The 24,314-nt window shown below is 42.5% G+C and overlaps 1 protein-coding gene across 17 annotated transcripts in view; it reads right to left on the bottom strand.

Annotated features, from left to right (window-relative positions):
- Window positions 1–24,314, bottom strand: part of LOC102959813 (phospholipid-transporting ATPase IB) — a 609,397-nt gene that overhangs the window by 337,832 nt on the left and 247,251 nt on the right. For 16 of the 17 annotated variants that reach the window (XM_042984757.1, XM_042985236.1, XM_042984810.1 and 13 more), the window contains exon 25: window positions 14,159–14,245. The exons of the other annotated variant lie outside the window; for it this stretch is intronic. In XM_042984757.1, coding sequence (XP_042840691.1) covers window positions 14,159–14,245 — 87 coding nt within the window. The remainder of the gene's footprint in view (window positions 1–14,158; window positions 14,246–24,314) is intronic. 17 annotated transcript variants of the gene reach the window in all.

The following is a 24,314-nucleotide window of genomic DNA, read 5'->3' as shown; positions in this document are numbered from 1 at the left end:
CCTCAATCCCAGCCTCACAGAGAAATGGAAAGACCCTGCTAGCACAGCAACACATTAAGGTGATGCCATGAGAGGAGTCCAATACTGAGGAAAAGGTTTGTGATGGAAAAAACAGAAGACCTAAGAGACTGTTGCTAGGGTATCTTGGAAGGACAGCTGAAATGGAATCAGTGTCCCTGGATATCTTGTATTACCCCTCTAGGAACAAGCTAGAATCCTCAAACAAGACTAAAGCATGCAAAGAAGGAAAGAAAGAGAGGAGAGTCAGCCAGGCAGACACTAACTCCAAGGAGATGCCCATGCACGGCGGAGGCTAAGACCTACAAGGTCCCCCATTGGACACCCTGCCCCTTGCTTTCTTTCCAGAGGCTGAGGGTATGACTAAGGCATGACATCTGATAGAAATGTGAATAAGAAATGAAGTTTAAAAAACTTTCAAGAATGACACAGACAAGGGAACAGCATCGTGATTTCACATATGGTCCAAGCCTTCGGTGTTAGGGACCCAAATCAAGTTGGAAAACCATCAAGTTGTGATTCCAGGTAAAGAGTTTAGATAAAATAATGCATCTAAGCACACAAGTAGCCTGCAAGGAAATCTAGAAGTTTCTAATTAAAGTATCAGTAGGAACATCCTTGAAGACACTGAGAGGTGCTACCAGTTTTTACCTCAGGAAGTCAAAGGAAACCAAACTAAGAGCTCTCCCAGTCAGGCTCGGCAAGTTTATTTCCATTTAAAATCACACTATCGGATATATTGGTTTGACAGCTACAAGATGATAAAACATTCTTACAAAAATAGTTTCTTTCTATGTAGCTAAACTCAAATATGCCTTTATTTGGCAAATAATAAACATTTAAAACAGTAGGGCACTATCCCAAGAAATTCAGGGAATGTCAAATGAACCAATACATGCTACCTTCATATGTCTTTTTTTTTTAAGTTTATTTATTTGAGAGAGAGAGCATGCATGTGCATGTGTAAGTGGGGAAGGGGCAGAGATGGAGAGGGAGAGAGAAAATCCCAAGCAGGCTCCATGCTGTCAGCACAGAGCCCAATGTGGGGCTCGATCTCACAAACAGTGAGATCATGACCTGAGCCGAAATCAAGAGTCAGACACTTAACTGACTGAGCCACCCAAGTACCCTAGCCATCTTCATACATCTGAAAGTCTAAGAGAAGGGACAGAATACATAGATTGAATTATAGTCTATATCCACTAAGTGTAGTGTTTGAACTTCCTCAGGAATGATGTCTTTCAATTTGTTTTTTCCCCATGAATGGAACATTCTGTCGTTTCTTTGTGTGCCTTGTAATTTGTTGTTGAAAACTGGGTTATTTCAAAAAAAATTTTTTTTTAATGTTTATTGATTTTTGAGAGACAGAGAGACAGAGACAGAGTGTGAGCAGGGGAGGGGCAGAGAGACGAGGCAGACACAGAAGCCGAAGCAGACTCCAGGCTCCGAGCTGTCAGCACAGAGCTGGACGTGGGGCTTGAACCCATGAATGGTGAGATCATGACCTGAGTTGAAGTCGGATGCTCAACCGCCTGAGCCACCCAGGCGCCCCCAAAACTGGTCATTTTAAATGTTTTAACGTGATAAATCTGGAAATCAGATTCCAAAAATAACTATACTACAAGGGACTGGAGTATTAAGAACCAAATAGTAGTAAGGTTAAGTAATAAGGATTTTTTTTCAGTAGATATTAACTTTAACAAAGCCTTCACATCGGGGCTAGGTTTTTGAAAGAGAGGCAGACTGTGGGCACGTGAAGAAGAGAAAGGTGTGGAAGGGGGAAACTGAAGTAAAAGAAACCACAGAAGGGGCACCCTCAGTTTCTACACCAGAAATGGTGACGCTCTTTATTTAGCGGGAATACACAGAAATACAATGGGAATTGGTGGGCAAATAAGACCAGGCTGGATTTTTAAAGCATCTTGAAGGTGAGTCCCAGAAGTTGAAGCTTCCTTCTGAAGTTATTAAAATGTATTTTAAAAGTCACCAGATCAAAGTAGTGCTTACAAAATATTAGATGGGTCAAAACACTGAACAGCGGAGCGAAGAAGGCAGGAGCAAGGGGCATGAAGCTATGACACGGGGAGAAGGTTGACGGAGAATCAGCTGAGAAACCAGCGGCGAGAGAGAAAGCAAAGAGCACACTTCACCTCCGACTCAATCCACACAGCTGCGTGGCATTGACAGTGGGGCAAGCGGCTGCTGTACAGAACAGCCTACTTAATAACTCCCAGGCAGGAAACGCTTCCCAGGCTCTGAAAGGCTGCTTTAATAACAGCATGTTTAGATAAAAATATTACCACTCAGATTTGTATGAAGTGGGACTATCATCCTTCAAAAAGTAATTACCCACACTTCTTAGAATGGCCAAAATCTGGAATGCTGACAACATCAACTGCTGGTGAGGATTTAGAGCAACAGGAACTCTCATTTATTGCTGGTAGGAACACAAAATGGTTCAGCCAATTTGGAAGACAGTTTGGCAGTTTCTTACAAAACTAAACACACTTTTACATAAAACCCAGCAATTGCAGTCCCTGGTATTTACCCAATGGAGTTGAAAACTTACGTCCACACAGAAACCTGCACCTGGATGTTTATAGCAGCTTCACTCGTAACTGCTAAAACTTGGAAGCAACCAAGACGTCCTTCTGTAAGTAAATGGATAGACTGGGATACATCCAGACAAAGGAATATTATTCAGTGATCAAAAGAAATTAGTTATCAGCCATGAAAAGACACGGAGTAATCTTAAATGTGTATTACCTAAGTGAGAGAAGCCAATCTGAGAATCTGTGGGATTCCAACTATAGGACACCTGGAAACAACAAAAACTATGGAGACAGTTAAAAAAAAAAAAAAAAATCACCGTTTACCAGGGGTTGGGGGAGGCGAGAAGAACGGATGAAACACAAAGGATCTTCAGGGCAGTGAAACGACTCTATTTGATACCTGGCATTACACATTGGTCCAAAGCCACAGAATGTGCACCAAGAGAGAACCCTGACACAACTACAGCCTTTGGGGACGAGGATGAGTCAATGTGGGTCTATCGACTGTAACAAATATACCACTCTGGTGGGGGGGGGGGGGTGGTGATGGTAGGAGAGGCTCTGCATGTGTGGGAGTGGGGGACACACAGGAAATCTGTACCTTTCCCCCAATTCACCTGTGAACCACAAACCGCTCTTAAAAAAATGATCGGTTTTAAAAAATGACCGAAAAAGCAAGTGAGTCCCAAGCTACGTCCCAGAAAACCATGGACTAGGGTGCTCTGAGAAACAGTTCCTCCACGGAAGCAATGATTAAGATGAAAATACCGACACGATCACATTCTGGAACTCTGGGATTTAATTTAAAAACCTGCAATAACTGGGGGGAGTGCTTAGTGAAGACAAACGTGGCTGAATTCCATGAATAGACCACTGTGGCCTTTTTGCTTACCTGCCTGCCCACCCCCATCCCCCAGCACCACACCGTGGCCAGGAGGATGGTGGCCGACATTCCTAGTGCAGCTTGCTGATGCCAAGGGGCTCATATGGATCTTATTCTTAAAATACTACAGTGGTGCATTTTGACTTATCCTGTGGTTCCTTGAGGGACTGGTGCAGAGGCGGACCTTTGTTTCGCCCCGCCCTGCTCTCCCGGGCAGTGGCTTTTTCCAGGTGATGGCGGCACTTTATGGAAGATTTAAAGATATGCTCCCCACGCTCACCCAGGACACGGGACAGCAGAGGGGGCAAGCAGTGGACGGACCCAAAAGCCTGGGAAGCAAAAGGCTGAGGAGGAAGTTTCTGGAATGAGTAAGAGCTTGGAAGGGTCACCACATACACCGTGAAAGTTATAGTGTAGTATATGTGCCCAGGACTGACGCACACTCAGAAAAGACCCGACGAGGCCCAGACTTATACTTCTAGTGGTTCTGTCAGTGCTGCCCAACAGGAGGCAAAAGCAGAGCTGTGGATGACCCACCTTCCACATTGAAGGGGTGCTCCAGCTCAAAGACAGGGAAACCATTTATTTCCCTTTTGACTCCAGACATTTAAGGAAATCTCATTTAAGGTTACTGGATGACCAGTGAGAAAACAGAGAAGAGACTTCAGTCACCGCACATCGACGCGACAGAGACTTCAGTGATGACACGGGACCAAGAATACACAGTCTTCGCAAAAATGGATTGGGAAACTCACTAAACAAACGGCAGCACTTGACGGTCAACCACAAACCCTTGTCACGCGGAGAATCCGATTTCCACGTTTATCACATTGTAACATTTAAAATAACCAGTTCCAACAACAAGAAAGTATAAGGCACACGAAGAAACAAGAGAAAATGCCCCATTCGTGAGGGAAAAATAAAATCGAAAGGAGTCAACCCTGAGGAAGCTCAAACGCTGAATTCACTAGACAAAGATTTCAATCGTCTTAAATATGCTCAAAATGCTAAAGGAAACAAAGAAACAGAGGAAATCAGGAAAATGTATGACAAAGTGGAGAGTGTTAGTAAGGAGATAGGAGTAATAATAAGAAACCAAATGGAAACTCTGGAGCTGAAAAGTATAGTAGCTAAAATTAACAATTCACTAGAAGGGTTTAATAAGAGATTTGAACAAGCAGGAAAAAGATTCAGCGATACTGAAAATATACTGAAATTATACAGACTAAGGAGCAGAAAGAAAAAAGAATGAATGAATAAAAATAAACAGAGCCAGAAGGACATGTAGGACACCATCAAGCATAGCAGCATTTGCATATGACGGTCTTAGGAGGAGAAAACAAGAACAGAGGAGAAGAAAAAAATATTTGAAGAAAAAATGGCTGAAAAAATCCCATGGTCCATAGAGCTCAACAAACTCCAAGCAGGATAGACTTAAAGCGATCTATAATCAACCTATAAATCTATAAATGCAAATCTATAAATCTATAATCCAACCTACAAATGCAAACAAGCATTACAATCAAACTGTCAAAGACAAAAATAAAGAGAATCTCAAAAACCACACAAGAGAAGCTACTCGTCATGCGTAAGGCATCTTTAATAAAAATCAACTGCCAATTGTTCATTGGAAACTATGGATGCCAAAAGGCAGTAAAATGACTATATTTAAAGTTCTGGAAGAAAAAAAAAAAAACCTGACCAAGAATCCTGTATTTGGCAAAACTACCATTTAAAAAAATTAGGAAAGGGGGACCTGGCTGGCTCAGTCAGTAGAGAGTATGACTCGATCTCAGGGTTGTTGAGTTCAAGCCCCATAGTGGGTGTAGAGATAACTAAAAAAAAAAAAAAGGCGGGGGGAATGAAGACGTGCCCAGATCAACAAAATGTGAATTCATTCCTAGACCTGCCCCCCAAAAAATACTAAAGAGCAGTGCTTTAGGCTGAAATGAAAGAACACCAAACAGTAAAGAGCTCCACTAAAGGTAACTGCACACATAAAACATAAAATCCAATAGTAGCGTATTTTTGATTTGCAGCTCTTTTTTGTTTCCTGCGTCATTTAAAAGATAAATGCACAAAATAATTATAGGTCTATGTTAACGGGTATACATACAGTGTCCAGAGATGAAATTTGCTACAACAGCAATATAAAGGAGATGTGGGGCTGTATGGGAGCAATTTTTCTAGGCTACTGAATTTAAATTGCCACCAATTCAAATTGGACTGTATGAAATTTATGTTGATTGTAATCCCCACAGTAGTCACTAAGTAAATAAAAAAATATATACGGAAAAGGAAATGAGATGTGTTTTCGTCTGTTCAGGCTGCTAAAACAAAATACCACTGACTGAGTAGCTCATAAAAAACAGAAACGTATTACAATTCTGGAGGCTGAAAGTCCAAGATCAGGGTGCCCACACATTGTTGGGTGAGGATTTCTGGGTCCGATGATGAAGGTTCCATCCTTATGACCAAATCACCTCCCAAAGGCCCATTTCATTATACCATGACCTTGCGAATTAGGATGTCAATACATGAAAGCAGGGGGTAGGGGTGAGGGGGAGCAGGGGAAGGGGGACACGAACATTCAGACCGAAGCAAGGATAGGATCAAAAAGGTACACTAGGAAAACATCGAACACAAAGGAAGGCAGCATTGGTTACTAAGTGAACGAGAGACAGAAGACAGACTGCTGTTTGCCAGGGGTGGAGAATTGTGGGGGAGTAAATACTTAGTGAGCACAGGGTTTTATTTTTGGGTGATAAAAATAATTTGAACCTAGACAGAGGCGATGGTTGCACAACACTGTGAATGTACGAAACACTACTGAATTATTCGCTTTAAAATGGTTAATTTCCCCTCAATGAAAAAAAAGTCAGCTGGAAAAAGAAAAATACCTCTAATTTTGTTTTCATTCTTCCAATAGTAAAAAGCAACCAACCAAAGCTTAATCCTCGTACGAACGGACTGAACAGAACGGTCTTTCTACAGAAAGAGACACCAGAAGTAGTTTTAGAATCATCTCAGCCTTGCCTCTACCCAGAAAGCCTTAATCGAGTTGCAGATCCATTTGGAAGTTTTACCCCCTTGCCCTCATCTCCCTAAAAGCAAAGTTAAAATTCATGTTCATTTGGCATATTGAAGCTTGGTGTCATCACAAGGCTGAGAGTTTCACATACACACAGAAGAGGGAAAATACTCACTTTTAAGCCCAAATTCCAAATAATTACCATAATAAACCCCAATATGTCAGAGAGCAAAGTTTAACCTGGAATAATTTACAAACCAACGTTTTTAAGATTTGACAATTAAAATGTGCCAAGAAAAGCCTCTTCCCACTAAGTTTAAGATTTGTGTCCTACCATGTCAATATTTGGAAACGTAAAGGCAAAAACCAGCCTTGGCCGGGATAGATATTTTATAAGTTTGGCTTGTAATCCCCTGATGCCATTCGCATCGGCCAATAAAAAGAAAAGGACAGAAACACCATTAATAATCTTAAAAATCTCTGTCACACATTTTATGAACATATGAGGCTTAAAAACCTAGCCCCAGACTAAAGAACCTAGCCAAGGTGGTTATTGTACACAATTCTAAAATCCATGATTTCTGGAATTCAAGACTGAATGACAGGAGGCATGAACAGATTCGGATCAGCACCACCGTGCAAACACATTAGCGTTCCTCCCCATGAGCCCCAGAACCCTGTCCACATTTCACACGTGCTGCTAAGGCCAGAACGAAAGTCATACACTAGGGAATCAAAGTTTGCACACAGCATCTCTATGACTGATAAAAATCGTTAAGTTGCCCCAATCCTGACCTATGTTTCCTAAAATACTCAAAAGATTTGAGTGAGCTGTCACGATTTCTAGGTATAATGACACAGTCCTGAAGAGTTGGATATTAACTCGCAAAATCAATGCTTACCAGAAACCAGTTGCCCTGGCCCGAGAGGGAAAGTGCTCTGTCTCCTGAGAGATGCACCTCGCTGAGCACAGAGACTTCCAGGGTGCAGCCTTCGTGGTGGCCTATTGCCTTGGACACGTGAGCTCTGGAGGAACTCACGCCCCGGCTACTTCCCGTCTCTCAGCCTTAGCTTGTCTCTAATGCCTTGGGAAATTATTTTCTTAATTCTCTAACATTCTAGACCAAAGTGCGGATCTTCCGGGGTGCACGGAGCAGACGTCTTTTTAAACATCCTTCTCCTCACAGGAAAGGCTCTCTACCATCCGAGAAGCGGACGCCCTCAAAGGAAAGGGTGCACAGTCACTATATGCAGGAGAAAACGAACACCAAGCCTCAGGAAGCCAGAAACTTGCGGCAGCAACAGGAAATGAGGACAAACATTTCACAGCTCTTTGATGGTGCTTCTGGTTCTCTCTGGAGGCCTTTCTAGATCTACTGGATCCCACCCAGTTTCGCCTTCACTTGACTCGTCGTAGTCAAACTGATCCCAACTATTTGGCTCTCCAACTCCACCTGGCAACTGCGCTCTCGGTCGTGAGCAGTTTCTCAAGGCATTCTTTTGTAAAATTCTCTCCCAACTTTACCGAGGAATAGCTGACAAATATGACGGTGTAGGTTTCAAGTGTACAACGTGATTTGATAGAGATACACGCTGTGAAGCGATTGGCCAAGATCAAGATAGCTAACACATCCATCACACCTCACACAGTTAACTTTTTCATTTATTTTTGGGTGCTCGGAACGTTTAAGACCTCAGCCGCCTTCGAGAATACAACACCATCTGAACTACGGTCGCACGCTGCTCGTTAGATCCTCAGAAGTCACTCTTGCAACTGAAAGTTTCTATCTTCAGGCATTCTTGTTGGCATAGTCTGACTTTGACTTGGTCTAGGTCAGAACACATGCAGGCAGGACTACAGACACCTCCCGACGATGGCATCCATGGTCCAACCAACCTCGAGGGCAGAGTCACGTGACCCATTGCCACGCTGCTGGAGGTGGGGGTGAGGAAGGCGACAATAAAATCTCAAATCCTACCCCCATTCTATCTAATTTCATACTCTCTCCTACCACCTAATCAGCGTTTCAGGCCTTTCATTCAACATTCAAGAAAGTAAATTACTATTTTAATCGTTCATCTTGTAACTTCTGTAATTTCTAATTAAACTTCAGAATCCAAACCCCCTCCCCTACCAACCTCGTTCTGCTAGGATAATTCCTAAAAGCTACAGGTTTGACAAAGGTTTTAAATCATCTGTAGTGGGCGAAGATTCCCATTTAAGGAGACCTCCAAACATTTTTTGGACCTTGAGCAGAGGGCTAGAAAACAGGTAAAATTCCTATTAGTTCTGCACATTGTGGGTTGCAATAAAGTCCTTTCGCCAGAAAACGAGGGAAAAGATGCTTTATCTCTTTATATTACTAAATAATGGGTCTAGGTTAAGGAAGATTCTAATCCTGGAAAAACAAAAAAAAACTTGTCTGCAAGCTTGAAATAGGGAATTCAGGACGCAACTCTGGAGATTAAGGGATAAAAGCCAGTAGCCCAATCTGTCTTCAGTGAAAATAAAAGAAAGTGGATTACAAGGCTATTTGAATATTACAGCAGGTAATGAGGTTAAATGGAGACATTGGTACTCTTGTGACTCCATTTCGAGTGACCTGAAGAACACCTCTCCCCACCTACAAACTCAGAAATGCGACTTGCTCAGTAATGGAATAAAAAGTTCAATCCAAATTTTATGAATATAAGGAACCTGAAATGATGCGGGAGAAAAAAACTGAATTAATAATGATGCAAAAGTCCCATCTGCACCAAATTAACTTTTGGAGGCATTAGTCGAATGTTATTAAAGCCTACATATTCAGGAGCTTCATCAACTTTGGAGCTGAATTTGAATCCTGGCTCTGCCATTTCTGTGCTTGTGATCTCGGCCAAGATTCTTACGTCCTCTGAGCCTCGATGTCTTCAGCAAGCCAAACGGAGCCACCACATCCTATTTGGGATGCGTGTGTGCATTCCCTGGGATGACTGTCTAGCAGCACCCAGCACAAAGCACAAGCCGATGGAAGCAGGTCAATGTCCACCTCGCTCTCTGCCTGCTGTTTAAGTTCTCAGATGACCTCTTTTCCTTTGTATTTGGTCTGCTGCCCTCTGTTCACCGACAGGGTGCTTGGAAAAAAGCTAGTATCTATGTATAAGGATTTTCTTCTGTAGTATGAAAGGATGTTACGTGCAAATATTACCCGGCACCAGAATACAACCTCAGCACAGACCCAGGTTTCTCTAAGATTTTTAAGGGCATCTTGTCAGATCCACTGATAGTTTTAAGGGGCATTTGCAGCCTAAAGACAACTACATGTTAAGTACCTTGATGTGTAAAGGTTTATTTGTTGTCAAGGGCTCATTTTTTTTTTTTTTCCAGATTAGATTAATCACTAATTCACTCTATATTGTGAACTCATGCTTCCCAGAATAATCCTTTCAGTGGCAGTGGTTCTGCAGCGGTTAATTTCCAGTCAGGTTTTCATCAGTTACACAGACCATCTCAAGAATGTTCTATTTTTATACCTAAGAACCTAAACATTAGCAAGACCTCTCTCCTGTGCAGTAAAATTAAGGGAAAAAAAAAAGTTCAAGAAGTATAGCTGGAAAACAATGATGTTAATCAGGGTATCAAGATCTCATAGTCAGCACTGAGGCTTAAATCAATCACATGCTAGGCCTATAAATTCTTTCTAAAAAACGAGGAACCATCTTGGGGCACCTACTAAACTTTGCCAAGGATGCAACCCCAAAATAACTTCACCTCTGATGCTGTGAACCTCCTCTGTGTCCTAGTAAACCTTTGTCCATTAACCATAGCAAGTTAACGGTAAGCAACATACACAGTCTTTACAATACGCTATGCATTCTTCTAAGGAATGTGCATATCTGAACTCATTTAATCCTCACAATAATCCTATGGGGTGGGTGTTATTAACAACACCATTTTACAGGAAAGCCTAGGCACGGAGTTTAAATGATTGGCCCCAGGTCACAGAGCGAGGGAGCAACAGAACCAGGGTTCAAATGCAAGCAGTCTGACCTCGGAATTCTTGTGTTAACCACTACCCTCTGGCCTCAAGTGTCCTGGAAACAAGTGCTCAAAGTACACAATCCTCACTGTTTGCCCTAGCTTTCCCCACCCACCAAATACACGATGCCATGCATGTAAACCACAGCTTCACACAATCATTCCAATTAGCATTTAATCCTTTCTTTTCGTTTTAACATCTGCTGCCCTATTTTTTTAATTATCTTTAAACCAACAACAAAGTGACTCATCACCCCTACAGAATGCAACAGAACGCACTAAATCAAATTTCAATGCCCATCCGGGTGTTAGAAATAAAGCACTGGAGGTAGCCCCCCCCCCCGTGCGTGTTTCAGATACTAGATCTCACATCTTTCAAATTTTGCTTTACACAAGTGATACAAGGAAAGATGGTCTCTCCAGAGCTATGCAAAGGGATTTAATCCTGCTTACGTTCCTAATCATTTTCCCCACTCTTTTCTTAAAGCAAACTTCACTTTATTTCGTGTGTAATTGATAGATCACAGGCAAAGGAGCAAGAGAAAAATCTTAGGTTCCACTCAGTGATCTATGAGTCATTACAGTCAAAACCAAAAATTGTGTATCTGTCCTAACCGGGACCAAAAGACCAATAAATGAAAACAAAAACAAAAAACCCACAGAGGGAGGCAAATCAAGAAACAGACTCTTAACTATAGAGAATAAACTGATAGTTACCAGAGGGGAGGTGGGTGGGGTGAAGGGTTAAGCAGGTGATGGGGATTAAGGGGTATACTTGTGGTGATGAGCACCAGGTACTATAGGGAAGTATTGAATCACTATATTGTACGCCTGAAACTAACATTACACTGACAGTTAACTGATTGGAATTTAAATAAAAAACTTTAATATAGCATATTATATACTATATTTACTTATTTAATATAGTATATATTTATTTAAACATTTGTATATTTAATATAGTATAAGTATAGCATATATATAAAGTAAAAAAACTACATATAATATATATACACTATGTTATATGTATACATTATATATTATATATAATATACACTATATATAATATATACTATATTACATATATTATATATAATGAACACTATATATGTAATATACACACACACACATATATATATATCTATATCTATATCTATCTATCTATCTATCTATCTATCTATCTATCGTACCTAAACTAGGTAGGGGTAGCCCCCAGACAGATTTTTTCAGAAAGAGGATAGAAACACATGGTTCCTAGAGTCAATATCTGATAGGTGGGGCCAGGTTATACTCCTATGTCAGAGAACCTGTGTTTCATAATATTGTTAAGCCCCCAGGCATTTACATTCCAGTAAAAGAATGTAAATAATCATACATACATACAAAGGTAACTCTCCCTGTATCTCCCAGGCCCATGTATGCACACGAATTAGCTACCATTACAGATTTCTTGTTAACACATATTAAAAAATGCAATACATCTCAAACATTTGCTATAAGGAAAGATAATTCTTTTAGAAGTGCCCAGCATGTTGTAAGCACTCAACAAATCATGTCTGTTATTATAATAGGGTCGTTAGCATCAACCTGAGAAATACATACAGCAATATACTTATCGCTGGGGTCAAAGACTTTCTGTCGGCTAACAAGTAGGTATATGGGGCGCCTGGGGGGCTCAGACAGTTAAGCGTCTGACTTCAGCTCAGGTCATGATCTCACAGTTCAAGAGTTCGAGCCCCGCGTCAGGCTCTGTGCTGATGGCACGGAGCCTGCTTCAGATCCTCTGTCCTCTTCTCACTCTGCCCCACCCCCACTGTCTCTCTCAAAATAAATAAACTTAAAAGTAAATAAATAAAATAAAATAAAATAAAAAGCAGCTTTACTCATGTAAGTTTACCGTTCGCCCCAATTTGCTGAAAATACAGTCAAGGGATTTTTCTTTAAAAGCACCCATAATGTCATCGCCCCAGCACATTAAAAAAAAAAAAAAAATTGTACATTTGCTTACACATCCACACAGGCTAGTTCATGCACTGCCGTTTTCGTTTACAGCATTCATTAAGCTACCTCAGCAAACGTGGGCTTTTACTAAGTAGGTGTGTTAGGTGCCAGAATCAGACGACTTACCCGACAGGCTCTGCTCTCAAAAAGGCCCTGTGACAATAGGGAGTATTTCTGGATCTTTGATTTGGTTGATGGCTTCATGCCTGAGCACACTATCTTTTTATTCTTTCACTGTGTTTCCCACAGTCTGAGAATCTGTCATGTTCAGTGAATCGGGAGCACCCTTTTATTTGGTTTAGGTTTCTAAATTCTGGCTCCAAATTGCCATTTTTCTACGCCGACATCATTCAGGAGCAATTCTCAGGGCTTACTCAGGAGTATTATTTGAAAATAAAAGAGACCAAATTTGCTAGCTAGTGATTCTCAACCGCCCTCTGGGTTTCTACAATTTTACGTCAGCCCAGCACCGTATCGCCTTAAGGACGAATGTTTTAGGTTCTAGTATCTGATGGGCTAAACCTCTTCCCCAGATCTGTTGTTACAGCATACACTACTAGACGTCCTGGTCCGTGTATTTTCTGCGTGAATTTTAGAATCACATCACTTCAAGGAAGATTGTAGGTTTCACTTTAGGGAAGAAAACTCAACCACGAGGAAGCACCCATATGTAAAAGTAACGTACCAAGTCTTCCCATTCCACATTGAGAAAAAAAAAGAATATGATGCCTTGTAGGAGACTTAAAATCCCAACGTTTAGAGAAGGAAAACTTGCCTAAAACAAAGGGCCTGATAGTAAAAGATGAGGAGTTCCTTTCTTACTGCATACGGTTAGAAACGACTGGCTTCAACTTGTTCTAGTTCATTAAAAATAAAAGGGAAAAAATGGCTAATAGCAAATTCAAGAGGGTAGCTTGGCTCTCGGTAATTTAATTCTAAATGCAATAACATGCTTATTAAAAATGGAAGGTCACTCTTCCAAAAATTTCCCTAAAGGCACAGCTGCCAAATTGACTTCTGATCTAGTCTTTACAACATTATTAATTCAATGACATAATAAAGCTGGCAAGGGAAAGCTTCCTGTTTGCCTCACAAAGGGAGATAACAGTGCCTGAGAGAGAACTCTGCATGTTTCCTCGAAAAGTGACCTGAAAAACTAAAAGTCAGCTTATTTTTCTTTTTAAACTGCCCCGAGAAAGGACCAGAAATCCTTTTTCTCGGTTTTAGGAAAAGCCTACCAAACTGGATCCCACTTCTATTGCCTCGTGTGCTCTGTGTTGCCTTCGTGCATTAGCAGCAAAGCATTCTATACCCAGAGGCAGCGAGACAGCTTATCCCTGGGCAAGCCCCTGGGATTTGGCCTGATAGGGAGCTGGCCGGGAGAAAAAGCAAAGCCTCCTTGTGGGTTCTCCGCGGCTCAGACTGAAGACGGTCAAAAGGCACCTGGCTCGGAGGCTGGGCTCCAAACCATGACTTGGCAGCAAACTCTAATTAAATGAAACTTGACCTCAGAATGTTTGTTGATCTTAATTTGTCTACAGTTCCAGACTCGGACAGCAGGTTGAAGCCTGCTGAGGATCATAATCAGCACAATCTACAGCTTTTAGAAAGAGCTTCTTCTAACTAGGTTTCAGAAGGTCATGCCCTCCTCCTACCTGCAACAGCCATAGCGAATCACGTGACCTCTGCCCGTAGACACCGACCGGCTTTCCCACACGCCTTAGCAGCGCCACATACCCAACCTTGAAAGGGAGACGGTCTGTAAGACAGCTTTTATTCAAAGGGATCATTCAGCCTGTAACATTAACTTTCCTTTACAAACTTTCCTACGTCTTCTGCCTTTGATTTTCACAAGTACCAAAAAGTAAACACCTGCGTGATACTATCATGAGATCTTACATAGGTTTCAATGCCCACTGGGACAGACCGGCAGAACCACACTGGGGTTTACTGGCTTGCTGCAATCAGAGAACCAGGCTGCGGAGGGCTGGGGGGTGCCCCGTTCCAGATTTGGGTTCTGTTACGTGATTTTAGAAAGGTTCACGGAAGCAGGATCTGCTCTGGACTGGGAACTGTCAGGAAGCGGTGAAACCTGTGACTGGGTGTCTTGGGAATCTTACCCAGAAAATGGGAAGACCAAACTACAGCTAAATCGTTAACGGCTAAAGCAGCAGCAGCCACACACGTCAGCTGGGAAAGGCGAATGTCTGGTCGTTTTGTTTGGACACAGGTAATTCTGGATGTGTATCTGCCTACGTGGTAAACTTGCAAATCCTTAGAACTTCTGCAAGTAACACGACGTGGGGCATCTGCTACAAACACCACAAGGCCGTCGGCTGAGACGGCCACTCACAGTGGCACCGACTCGCACCCACGCGGAAGATACCAGGCACGTCCTACCGGTGGGCTGGGTGCCAGCGGTCCAACACACTCTGCTGTCTCTGGTTCCCGAAGCTTCCTGCACTCCAGACTCCGAGCCCTAAAACGCACGTTCTTTAGGAGATGACACTGCCACTTACACGTGAAAGGACAGAAGAACCAGAAGCAATGTTTCCTTTATCAGATTCATAGAACCCAGGGATGCCTGGGTGGCTCAGTCAGTGGAGCACCTGATTTCAGCTCAGGTCATGATCTCGCGGTTCACGAGTTTGAGCCCTGCGCCGGGCTCATTGCTGTCAGCACGTTGCTCGGCGGCGCCTCTCTCCCTCCCTCTCTGCCCCTCCCCCGCCCCTGCCCACCCGCACGCGCTCTCTCATTCTCTCTCTCAAAAATAAATAAACGTTGGGGCGCCTGGGTGGCTTGGTCGGTTAAGCGTCCGACTTCGGCTCAGGTCATGATCTCGCGGTCCGTGGGTTCGAGCCCCGCGTCGGGCTCTGTGCTGACAGCTCAGAGCCTGGAGCCTGCTTCCGATTCTGTGTCTCCCTCTCTCTGACCCTCCCCCATTCATGCTCTGTCTCTCTCTGTCTCAAAAATAAATAAACGTTAAAAAAAAAAAATTAAAAAATAAATAAATAAATAAATAAATAAACGTTAAAAAAAAAAAAAAAAACTACTAATAGGACCTAAGAGGCAAAAGTTAATATTTTACGGGACGGCAGTCTGCAGCTTCTGGGCCAAGTTTTACATGCAGCGACTGCACACTCTAAGGAGAACATATTACCTGAATTAAGTACCGACTCACACGATAGGTATGTCCCAAATAACCGAAACCAGGCATCGTGTAACAATCCCAGCTAGTCCACCAGATATCATTTTACTCAAAGATTCTAGTAAAATGACCTGTGATCTTCAATAAACTGGTGTGCCACACGTAAAACCAGCAATCTGTTCTCATTTCAGAGCTGGAAAACTCGCGGCCTTAAGCCTGGGTCTGAGCTAAGGACAGGACTTATTTGGGCCGCACCGAACCCTTAAAACATTACTTTTCAGCATGTCAAGATCTGAGCCCTTATGTAAAAATCTGGATTTCTGTCTTCTCCGGTCCTGGCCCACGGCAGTCACGGACTTCGCCCATCTCACCGTGGCGGCCCTCCGAGCATGGAAACTCCCACTTTACAGAAGGGGACGCTGAGGCACGAAGGCAGTTTCTAGGACGGGAGGGACAGGATTCTCTGGTGTCTTGTTGTGTCCTCATTAAATCGTGATGCTTCTGAGACTCACCCGTTCTCAGCAACCCACGCGTCTCCAGTCCAAGCAACTGAAAGAGAAGCATTTATTTCCTCCTCTTGTGTTCAGACCCTGCTTTCCTGACCCGAATGCCAAAGATCAGCCCTCGGTTCACTTTCCATGGCTCTCTGGGGTTAAAAAGCAAGTTTAGCTCCTCTAAGCTTTCCTCCGACCTCTTTGGACACCTGATAGCCTCAATTAACGTAACAGAATGTAACAAATGTAACAGATTATGGATTTTAGTGATATGAATCCACTAGGACTTTCAATGAAAAAAAATAATCAAAATTTAAATCGTACAACTCACTAAGAATCATTGAAGTTAGCATTCTGGTCACTAAGTGAGAGCTACATTTCAGAAATGACTTCCTAATAACGTAAGCTAACATTTCAGTGTTTATGCTTTACCAGATACGATTCTTCAGGCTTTTCCGTGCGTGAACCTATTTAATCCTCATAACCTTCCTGCAGTACCACTATTAGCCCCATTTTACAAAAAAAGGAAACTGAGGCACTGACCACTTAAGTAATGGGCCCCTAGCCTACACAGGACGGAGTCAGGATTTCAACCCAGGCACTGACTCTGCCTATGATTTCCTGCTATTTCCTAATCCATTCGTTGGTAGCCTCTTAGAAATAGCAAGTGGTGTTGCATTTGGAAAGAAGGGTCTGTTTATAACATCCCCTGACATCGAGTGACCTAAACAGTGACAGCCGACGAGCTGGCAAAATGGCTGGCACTCCCCATTCATCTTGCCCGTCCGTACACAAGTATTTCTAGAACAAAAACAAATTACACAGGGTGCATGCCACCTCCGCCACAATAAAGCTTAGCAAGGATTCATTCAAACTACAAACAAAATGGATAGTCAGATAATTATGCTGCAAGATCTAATGGTTGATTATTTCCTTTAGTGATGTGTTTGGGGCCATGAACTTGGGAAGCAATATGATGCTGCTGTAAGGAATCGAAGGGATCTCTTCCCAGTTAGGAAGATCTGACAGCTGCTCGGCCACTCCCCAGATGTGTCTCTCCCTCTCCACCACGAAGGACATCGCAGTCGGGGGTGAGGGGGGCATTTCAACAACTGCAAAATGTCACTATCCCCCATCTCTGGCCCTGACGATGTCAACTGCAGCAGTAATATTCTAATGATGTTGAGAACTCTGTCGGGGAAGCCAGGAAATTAGATGCGTCACTGGTGACAGCACCCTTCACCGATGCAGAATGTAAGGCTTTTCCAAGTCGTCCCCCACCTCAGACACCAGCAGTAAAACACTTAGGTTCGCCGAGAGGTCAGTCCCGGCCTTCTTCCACCCATTTACGTTACCCTCCGTCAACCGGGCGATTAACGTAATGCTGAACCTGGTGCCAATGTTGGAGGCTTCTCTTGAATACAGCAGGGTGCAAAAAGGTACCCTAAATAGAGCAGCTACCTGTTGACAACTTCTCAGGGTCATAGCATCGCCGAAACCACATCACTGATGAGGATTTCAGTGAGCCACCTGCACAACGTCACTTGAAGCGAGACCTACAAGTGGACCCCAGTGAGAAAGACGAGGAAGAGAGAGGCAGCCTTCTATGCCTACGAGCCATGGGCACAGACGAGGGGCAGATACGGGCTCCCTCCTTCAAAGATCTGTCCACGCAAAAGGAAACCACACATTAACTGGGGTCTGGAGATGGAATTTCCACATTTTCCACCTCGTAAGGACAAAAGACAGCCTAATGATGCAGTGCAGCGGCTTAACATCATAAGAACGATTTTCAAAATATGTCACAGTCTTTAAAAGCAATTCACCAGAGAGCACAAATAAGGAAAATAGAAACGCTCTCCATTTGTAGCCCAAGACCATTTTGTTAGGTTTTAAGGGAAACAATGATTTCCAAAGTGTGGCCCTTCGTGCCTTATCTTCAGGGGCTATACGGAGAAAGCAAGTATCACCACCTCTCCCCAGCTTTCTTCCCAACACCAGCTTCTCCGCAGATGCCTCAATCCACCCAGCTTGCTCTCCTACACCTGCATCTAACTGGCACCGAAATGAAGTCAATCACACCTCTTTGCTCGGAAATCTAGTCCTTATTTTCCATCCCTGGTAAGTGCACCTAAAGTTCCTACTCTCCTCTGCCTGGAAAACTGCAACGGACCTTTCTGGGCCTCTTGACATTCTCCTCTTCCACCGCAGTCTCCACACTGCCCAACGGATGCTGCTAAAACAGAGATTCATGCATTAATTTAACCAATGTTTCGAGTGCCCACTGTGTGCCATGCACTACATATTGGGAGACAGCAGCAAAACGACCAAAATGTCCCTGGCCCCCAAGGAGTTTACAGGCAGGCAGGGATAAGCGACACCAGGTAAGCAGTCACACTGAAAGAAGCCATCAGGATGGAAAACGGGCTGTCGTTACGAAGTATACGGCAGAGCACAGAACCCAGTGAGAGGCTCCAAGACGACATCTTGGTGGAATGACCGTGCAGCTGAAATCGGGAGCGTGGGGAATAATCAGGAGCGAGAGTGGGCGAGGCAGTGGAGAGGACCACGTAGAAAAGGAACAGCAGCCCAACTGAAGGACAAGTGGCTCAGTTCGGGAACCGGAAGAAGTCTAATGGAGCCCAAATGCACCACTCTACCGAAAACGAGAATCGACAGCTTTCCTAGGCACCGGTGACAGCCAGGGAAAAATCAAGAAAATGCCATTCTTCTCACAAACTCGAAGAGAAAACGAAAGAAAATTCCATGACTAACGAAAATGCACACACAGAAGAAGTCATCTGAACAAGAAAGGGATGGAAAGTACGCGACAAAGGTGAAAATGTGCAACAGACCCCGTTTTGAATGGCGTGTTGAAATGGGAACGCATACTACATACCCCGAGACATGAGAAATGTTTTTTAAAAATAAGAGTAGGGAAGAGCAGCCTCACCTGACAGGCGAACATATTCTATAACTACCCTCCCTTAGTCTGTGATGTTAATAAGGTCACACTGCAGAGCCCGGAGACAGTCCGTGGATACCCTGGAGTTGAACACACGGCAGGGAGGAATCTCCACCGGCAGTAAAAGAAAAGGTTGCTGCATGATTGTTGCTGGAACAACAAAATACACCTTTAACTGGAAACATACAGTTAAGTGAGTTGTCCCCAAATCTGGTTGCACATCAAGAACTACCTGTGATATTTTTAAGAAACAAACGTTTTGGGATCTCACCACCCAACCCCGTCCCCAAATTTAGGACTCAGTACGTCTAAAAGAGGACCGGGTGAGGTTCTCTATAGAAAGAGCTTCAGCAGATTTGATCAGGAAGCTGGAATTCTGAGTCATTGTTTGCAGTCTTATTTTACATCGTAGGTCAGATTAAAATTCAAAATAGAGTTTTATTAGATGTACGATTAAGTTAAAGGAAATTTTTAAATCTTTATCTAGACAGAAGATGATTTTCTAAGTTTAAAAACAATGAAAGAAATTACAAACAAAAGACTGACTGAAATAAAAATGAAAGATGACCAGAGAAAATCACTTACAGCCAAGTTGTCAGCTACATGATGAATATCTTCTATACGTGAAGACAGAACTTGTTAGAAATGATAAGAACCATACTTGTATTGTAATTGACAACAGAGAAAAACATGTACAACTTAACTCAAAAATGGCTACCAAAGAAAGCCAAAAGTTTGTTCTTTGAAAAATCTAGCAAACTCCTTTCTTTAGTAATACTGCTCTAATAAACAAGATCTAAAATAAATGGGCAATAAATTGAATGGAAATGAGAAGTACTACCTTCATAAAGCTGACGATCATAGCTTTGAGCAATTTCAAGCCAATGAAGTTGAAAAATTAATGATATAAATAAACCCGGAGGGGGTGGAGAAAAGTATTACGTAATTATCGGACTTAAAAAGGAAAAGACACCTGATAAATCTTATAACGATTAAGGAAATTGACTCAATAGTTTAAATCTTTCCCCAAAGAAATTTCCAGGTGAGTTCTAGTAAGAAATCATCCCAGCTTTATCCAAACTAAGTCAGAGCAGAGAGAAACAGAGAACACATTCCCTTGTGAGTGACAGCACTCTGGTATCACAACTCAATAAGGAAAACCTAGGAAAACAAAAATTATAGACAAGTTATACTCAAATATAGGCATACAATTCTAAATAAATATTGACAAACAAAAATCAATAATGAATACAAAAAAGTAATTCACCATCACCAAGTTGAATATTTCTGAAAATTCCAATATTGGTTCAATATTGGAAAATCAGCCAAAGGTAATTCAAATATCAAAAGATTAAATAAGAAAAATCATAACATCTTCTCAATGAATACAGAAAAACTATCTGATACAATTCAGTATCCATTCGTGTTACCATGATGGAGGGAACCCATAGAAAATCTACAATAAGCATCATCCTTAAAAGTGAGACATGAGAATTCAGATCAGAAAAAACCTAAAGTAGCCCCCTGACTGCTTCTATCCAGCAACGTGCTAGAAGGCCCTCGTCCACAAGGTAAGTCAAGAAAGGGAAATAAACCACCAGGACTGGAAAGATGTACCCAAATATCATTGAAAGATTGTATTATTATTTACTTTTAAAATTCCAAAGGAATCTACATATTAAAATTAATGTTAGAGTCTAGTAGGGTTCCTAAATTACAAAATAGAATGCTAAAATAAATTCCATTTAGAAATATCAGCAATACATATACACATGCATATATATACATATATGTATATATGTGTATCATATATATATATATATATATATATATATATATATATATATGAAATTCTTGAAAAGTTATTATCATAGCACAGAAACACAAAGTATCCAGAAATAAATCTAAAACTCTATGGGAGACCTTTAAGGAGAAATTTTAAAAATTTCACTTGAAAGACATTAAGGAAATACTAAATAGATGATGTCATGGATTATTTGGTAGAACATATGACTCGAGACATCAGAGTCCTGAGTTGAAGTGCCACATTGGATGTGAAACCCACTTTTAAAAAAATGTAAAAAAAAAAAAATATGTCATTTCTTCAGAAAATGACCCATAGATTAAGTGCAATTATATGCAAAACCCCAACAGAGCACTTATACAGAAGAGGCAAGTGTCGACGAAGAGAACAAAAGTGTCAGAAACATGTGTACCCATATGGGCATGTGACTGCAAAGAGCTGGTGTCTACGATTATCAGGGAAAGACTGGATAACCGTTCAATTACTGGTACACGCACAACTGTACAAAAGGTACAAGCAATCGCTCGTGCCCACAGAATAAAATCAGACTGTGTCTTCACATCCTGCACAAAAATCAATTTAATGCTTAGGTGTGAAAACCACCAAAAATAATGTATAAAACTATGCAGCAAACTACCTTTATGATCTCAAGGAAAGAGTTTCTTAGGACACAGAACAAGCATCAGAGGGAAAACCATCGACTGATCTGACTGCATAAAATTATAAACTTTCCCCCACCGAAAGAAACCACAGAGAGAGGGCAAGACAAGCCACAAGGTGGGAGAAGATATTTGCCGCACACACCAATTAATAAAATTTTAACATTCGAAATATATAAGAGAACGTCTGCACATACCAGGAACAAAATTAGAAACAACCCGATAGAAAAACCAGCAAAAGACATTAACAAGCACTTCACACGGGAGGAAGCCAAAGACAGACCGGCGAAAATGAAGTCCTCTTACAAATCCCGAGGGCTGGAGAGGAGAAGCAACAGAAGCTCTAATGCAGGAAAGCATGTAAGTTGCCACAGCCACTCTGGAGAGCAGTTGGCATCGTCTCGTAAAGTGGAATGTGCTCAAACACGATTACCCAGAATTCCACTCGGGGGTCAACACAGAGAAACCTGTACACAGCTAGGGCCACATACAAGGATGTTTGGGAAGACGCCGTTCGAAACAGAAGATTGCGAGCACCCCAGATGTCCATCCCAGGAGAAAGGATGAAAACATTATCCCACGGCGCAATCTTCATTTTCAGCAGGGAAAAGGAACTACACGTTTTTCAGCAGAACGTTGAGTGATCACGAGCAAACTCCAGTAGAGCACATAGAGCCTGTTTCGCAACGCTCACAAACGAGCAAAGCTAAACGGGATGTTGTTGAACAAGACATATGTAACGTGGCTAAAGCTGTTATTCTCTGGCTTTTTAAAACACAAACTTCAGGACTGGGGTAGGAACACAGGAGGACACGGTGCTGTCTTCAGCAGGAGCCCCGTCTTGGGTGCTGGGGTTCGCGGCTGCTTACATCTCACAGCTTGCTGTTATCTACTTTGTGTCCCCTGGTGTTATAATTAAAAACTAATAAGATGGCATCTTCAGGAAAACCAAGAACATGAGATAAATTCGAGGTAGCAAATAACCTAAAGGCGACAATTAACAAACCTTAAATGCGGCAGCATAAGTCACCATGGGACTTCATGAGGTTTGCACAAGCATGGCAAAACAAAGACATTACTCGTGCACTGCAGGCGGTCATTAATACTAAGGGCTTTGTACATTATAAAACATAATTTAATCAGTCAACTCGTATTTCTTGACATCTACTCTGTGCCAGGCAAGCCTCTAGGGGGAGACACAGCAGGGAATTTTTTTAAAAGGCCCAGATCTGAGTGAGAGAATTTGATACTATGTTGCCCCAGACGAAAAGCTTTCCGAATTCCAAGATATTCCTTCTCTCTCCTCCACATCCACTCCCCAGCTCTTTCTGCGTCTTCCCCGCCAATCCTTGAGGTCTCAGCACTGGATCTCCATCATTCTGTAATCCCGGCACCATCATTTCCCCTGCCCTCATCCAGCCTCTGGGCATGCAAATCCGGACAGGAAGCTTCGCCGAATCCCCACAGGACACTAGGGAGAGTTCTCCTTGCTTAAAGAATTGTGCAAAAGTTCCATTTACAGCAATGGCCCCAGTATCGAGATAGCTTATGCTGCTGACTCAGGGGCCAGCCGCTTGCTTTTATGTCTCTCCAAAGCAGAGAGCCTCAGAGTAATTACAGCAATTCTGCCTCTGATAGGGGATGTGAAGACACTGTAACATTTTTACACAAAGGAAACATTCCAAATTGGAGCGTGGCCTAGAATACTCCCTAGCGTCTCGCCTGGGCCAAGTTTTGCAGCCCCTCGTCCACCACCGGCAGGCAACACTTCCTGAGCCTCTGATCAGAAATCATTCTGTGCAACAGCACAAGGATTCCGTGCGCGACTACATTTAGGCAACACTGGATGAAATCAACGTAAGCTGGTTTCTTGGCAGGGGGGACATCTCAGAGACTTTAAAAAACAGTTATGTGCTCTGAGTGTCTCCAAAAGGGGAATCTGAGATGTTTCGCCCTCAGGCTCACTTAGCCACAACTGCCCTTTCACACGGAACACATATTTACAGCCTGCAGTAGAAATATCTAGCGAAACATCCCCCAAACTACTCAATATCCTTTACGGAATGGTTTCTCATTCCTCATTTTCCCCCGCGTGCTTCCTCTCCAACTCATTTTGTCAGGCTTAACAGTCCCCTATTTTAGCATGTTCCTGTCCTGCTTTCCCCTTTATTTCCACGGCACTCTCATGATCTGGTTATGAGTTTTCACTTTTAAAATGGTATGTGGGTCCCCGGGGGGCCTGGTGGCTTAGTTGGTTAGGTGCCCGACTCTTGATTTCAGCTCAGGTCATGATCTCATGATTCATGAATTCAAATCACACATCTGGGTGGGTTCCTCTCTCTCCCTCTCTCTGCCCCTGCCCCACTGGTGTGCCCGCGTTTATTTAGTAACATTAAAAATTAAAAAATAAAATGATATGTGGGTCCTCCTCCCTTAGACTGAACTCCATCCATGAGCAGGTTCTGATTTTGTGCCCCAGCACAGAGCAAAGTCCCTGGCACACAGCACAAGTTGCCCACGCTGATGACACTGAAACAGCACACACACGTTAATGCAAATTAACTTTTTTCCTTGTTTTGCTCCTGTACTTCTTTTAAATTAGAAGGGACATTCCTCAGAGCAATTTCAGGAGATACCTTTAAGCCTTCCAAAAAAAAAAAAAAAAAAAAGTCCTTGCTAATGATCTGATAATGGCTTTTATGGCTTGTAAACCAATTGCTAACCACTATGGTAAGTGTCAA

The sequence above is a fragment of the Panthera tigris genome, chromosome A1, assembly GCF_018350195.1.
Source record: "Panthera tigris isolate Pti1 chromosome A1, P.tigris_Pti1_mat1.1, whole genome shotgun sequence".
Taxonomy (NCBI): Eukaryota; Metazoa; Chordata; class Mammalia; order Carnivora; family Felidae; genus Panthera; species Panthera tigris.
The sequence above is the reverse complement of the archived record's forward strand: the minus strand, read 5'-3'. Positions and strand labels throughout refer to the sequence as shown.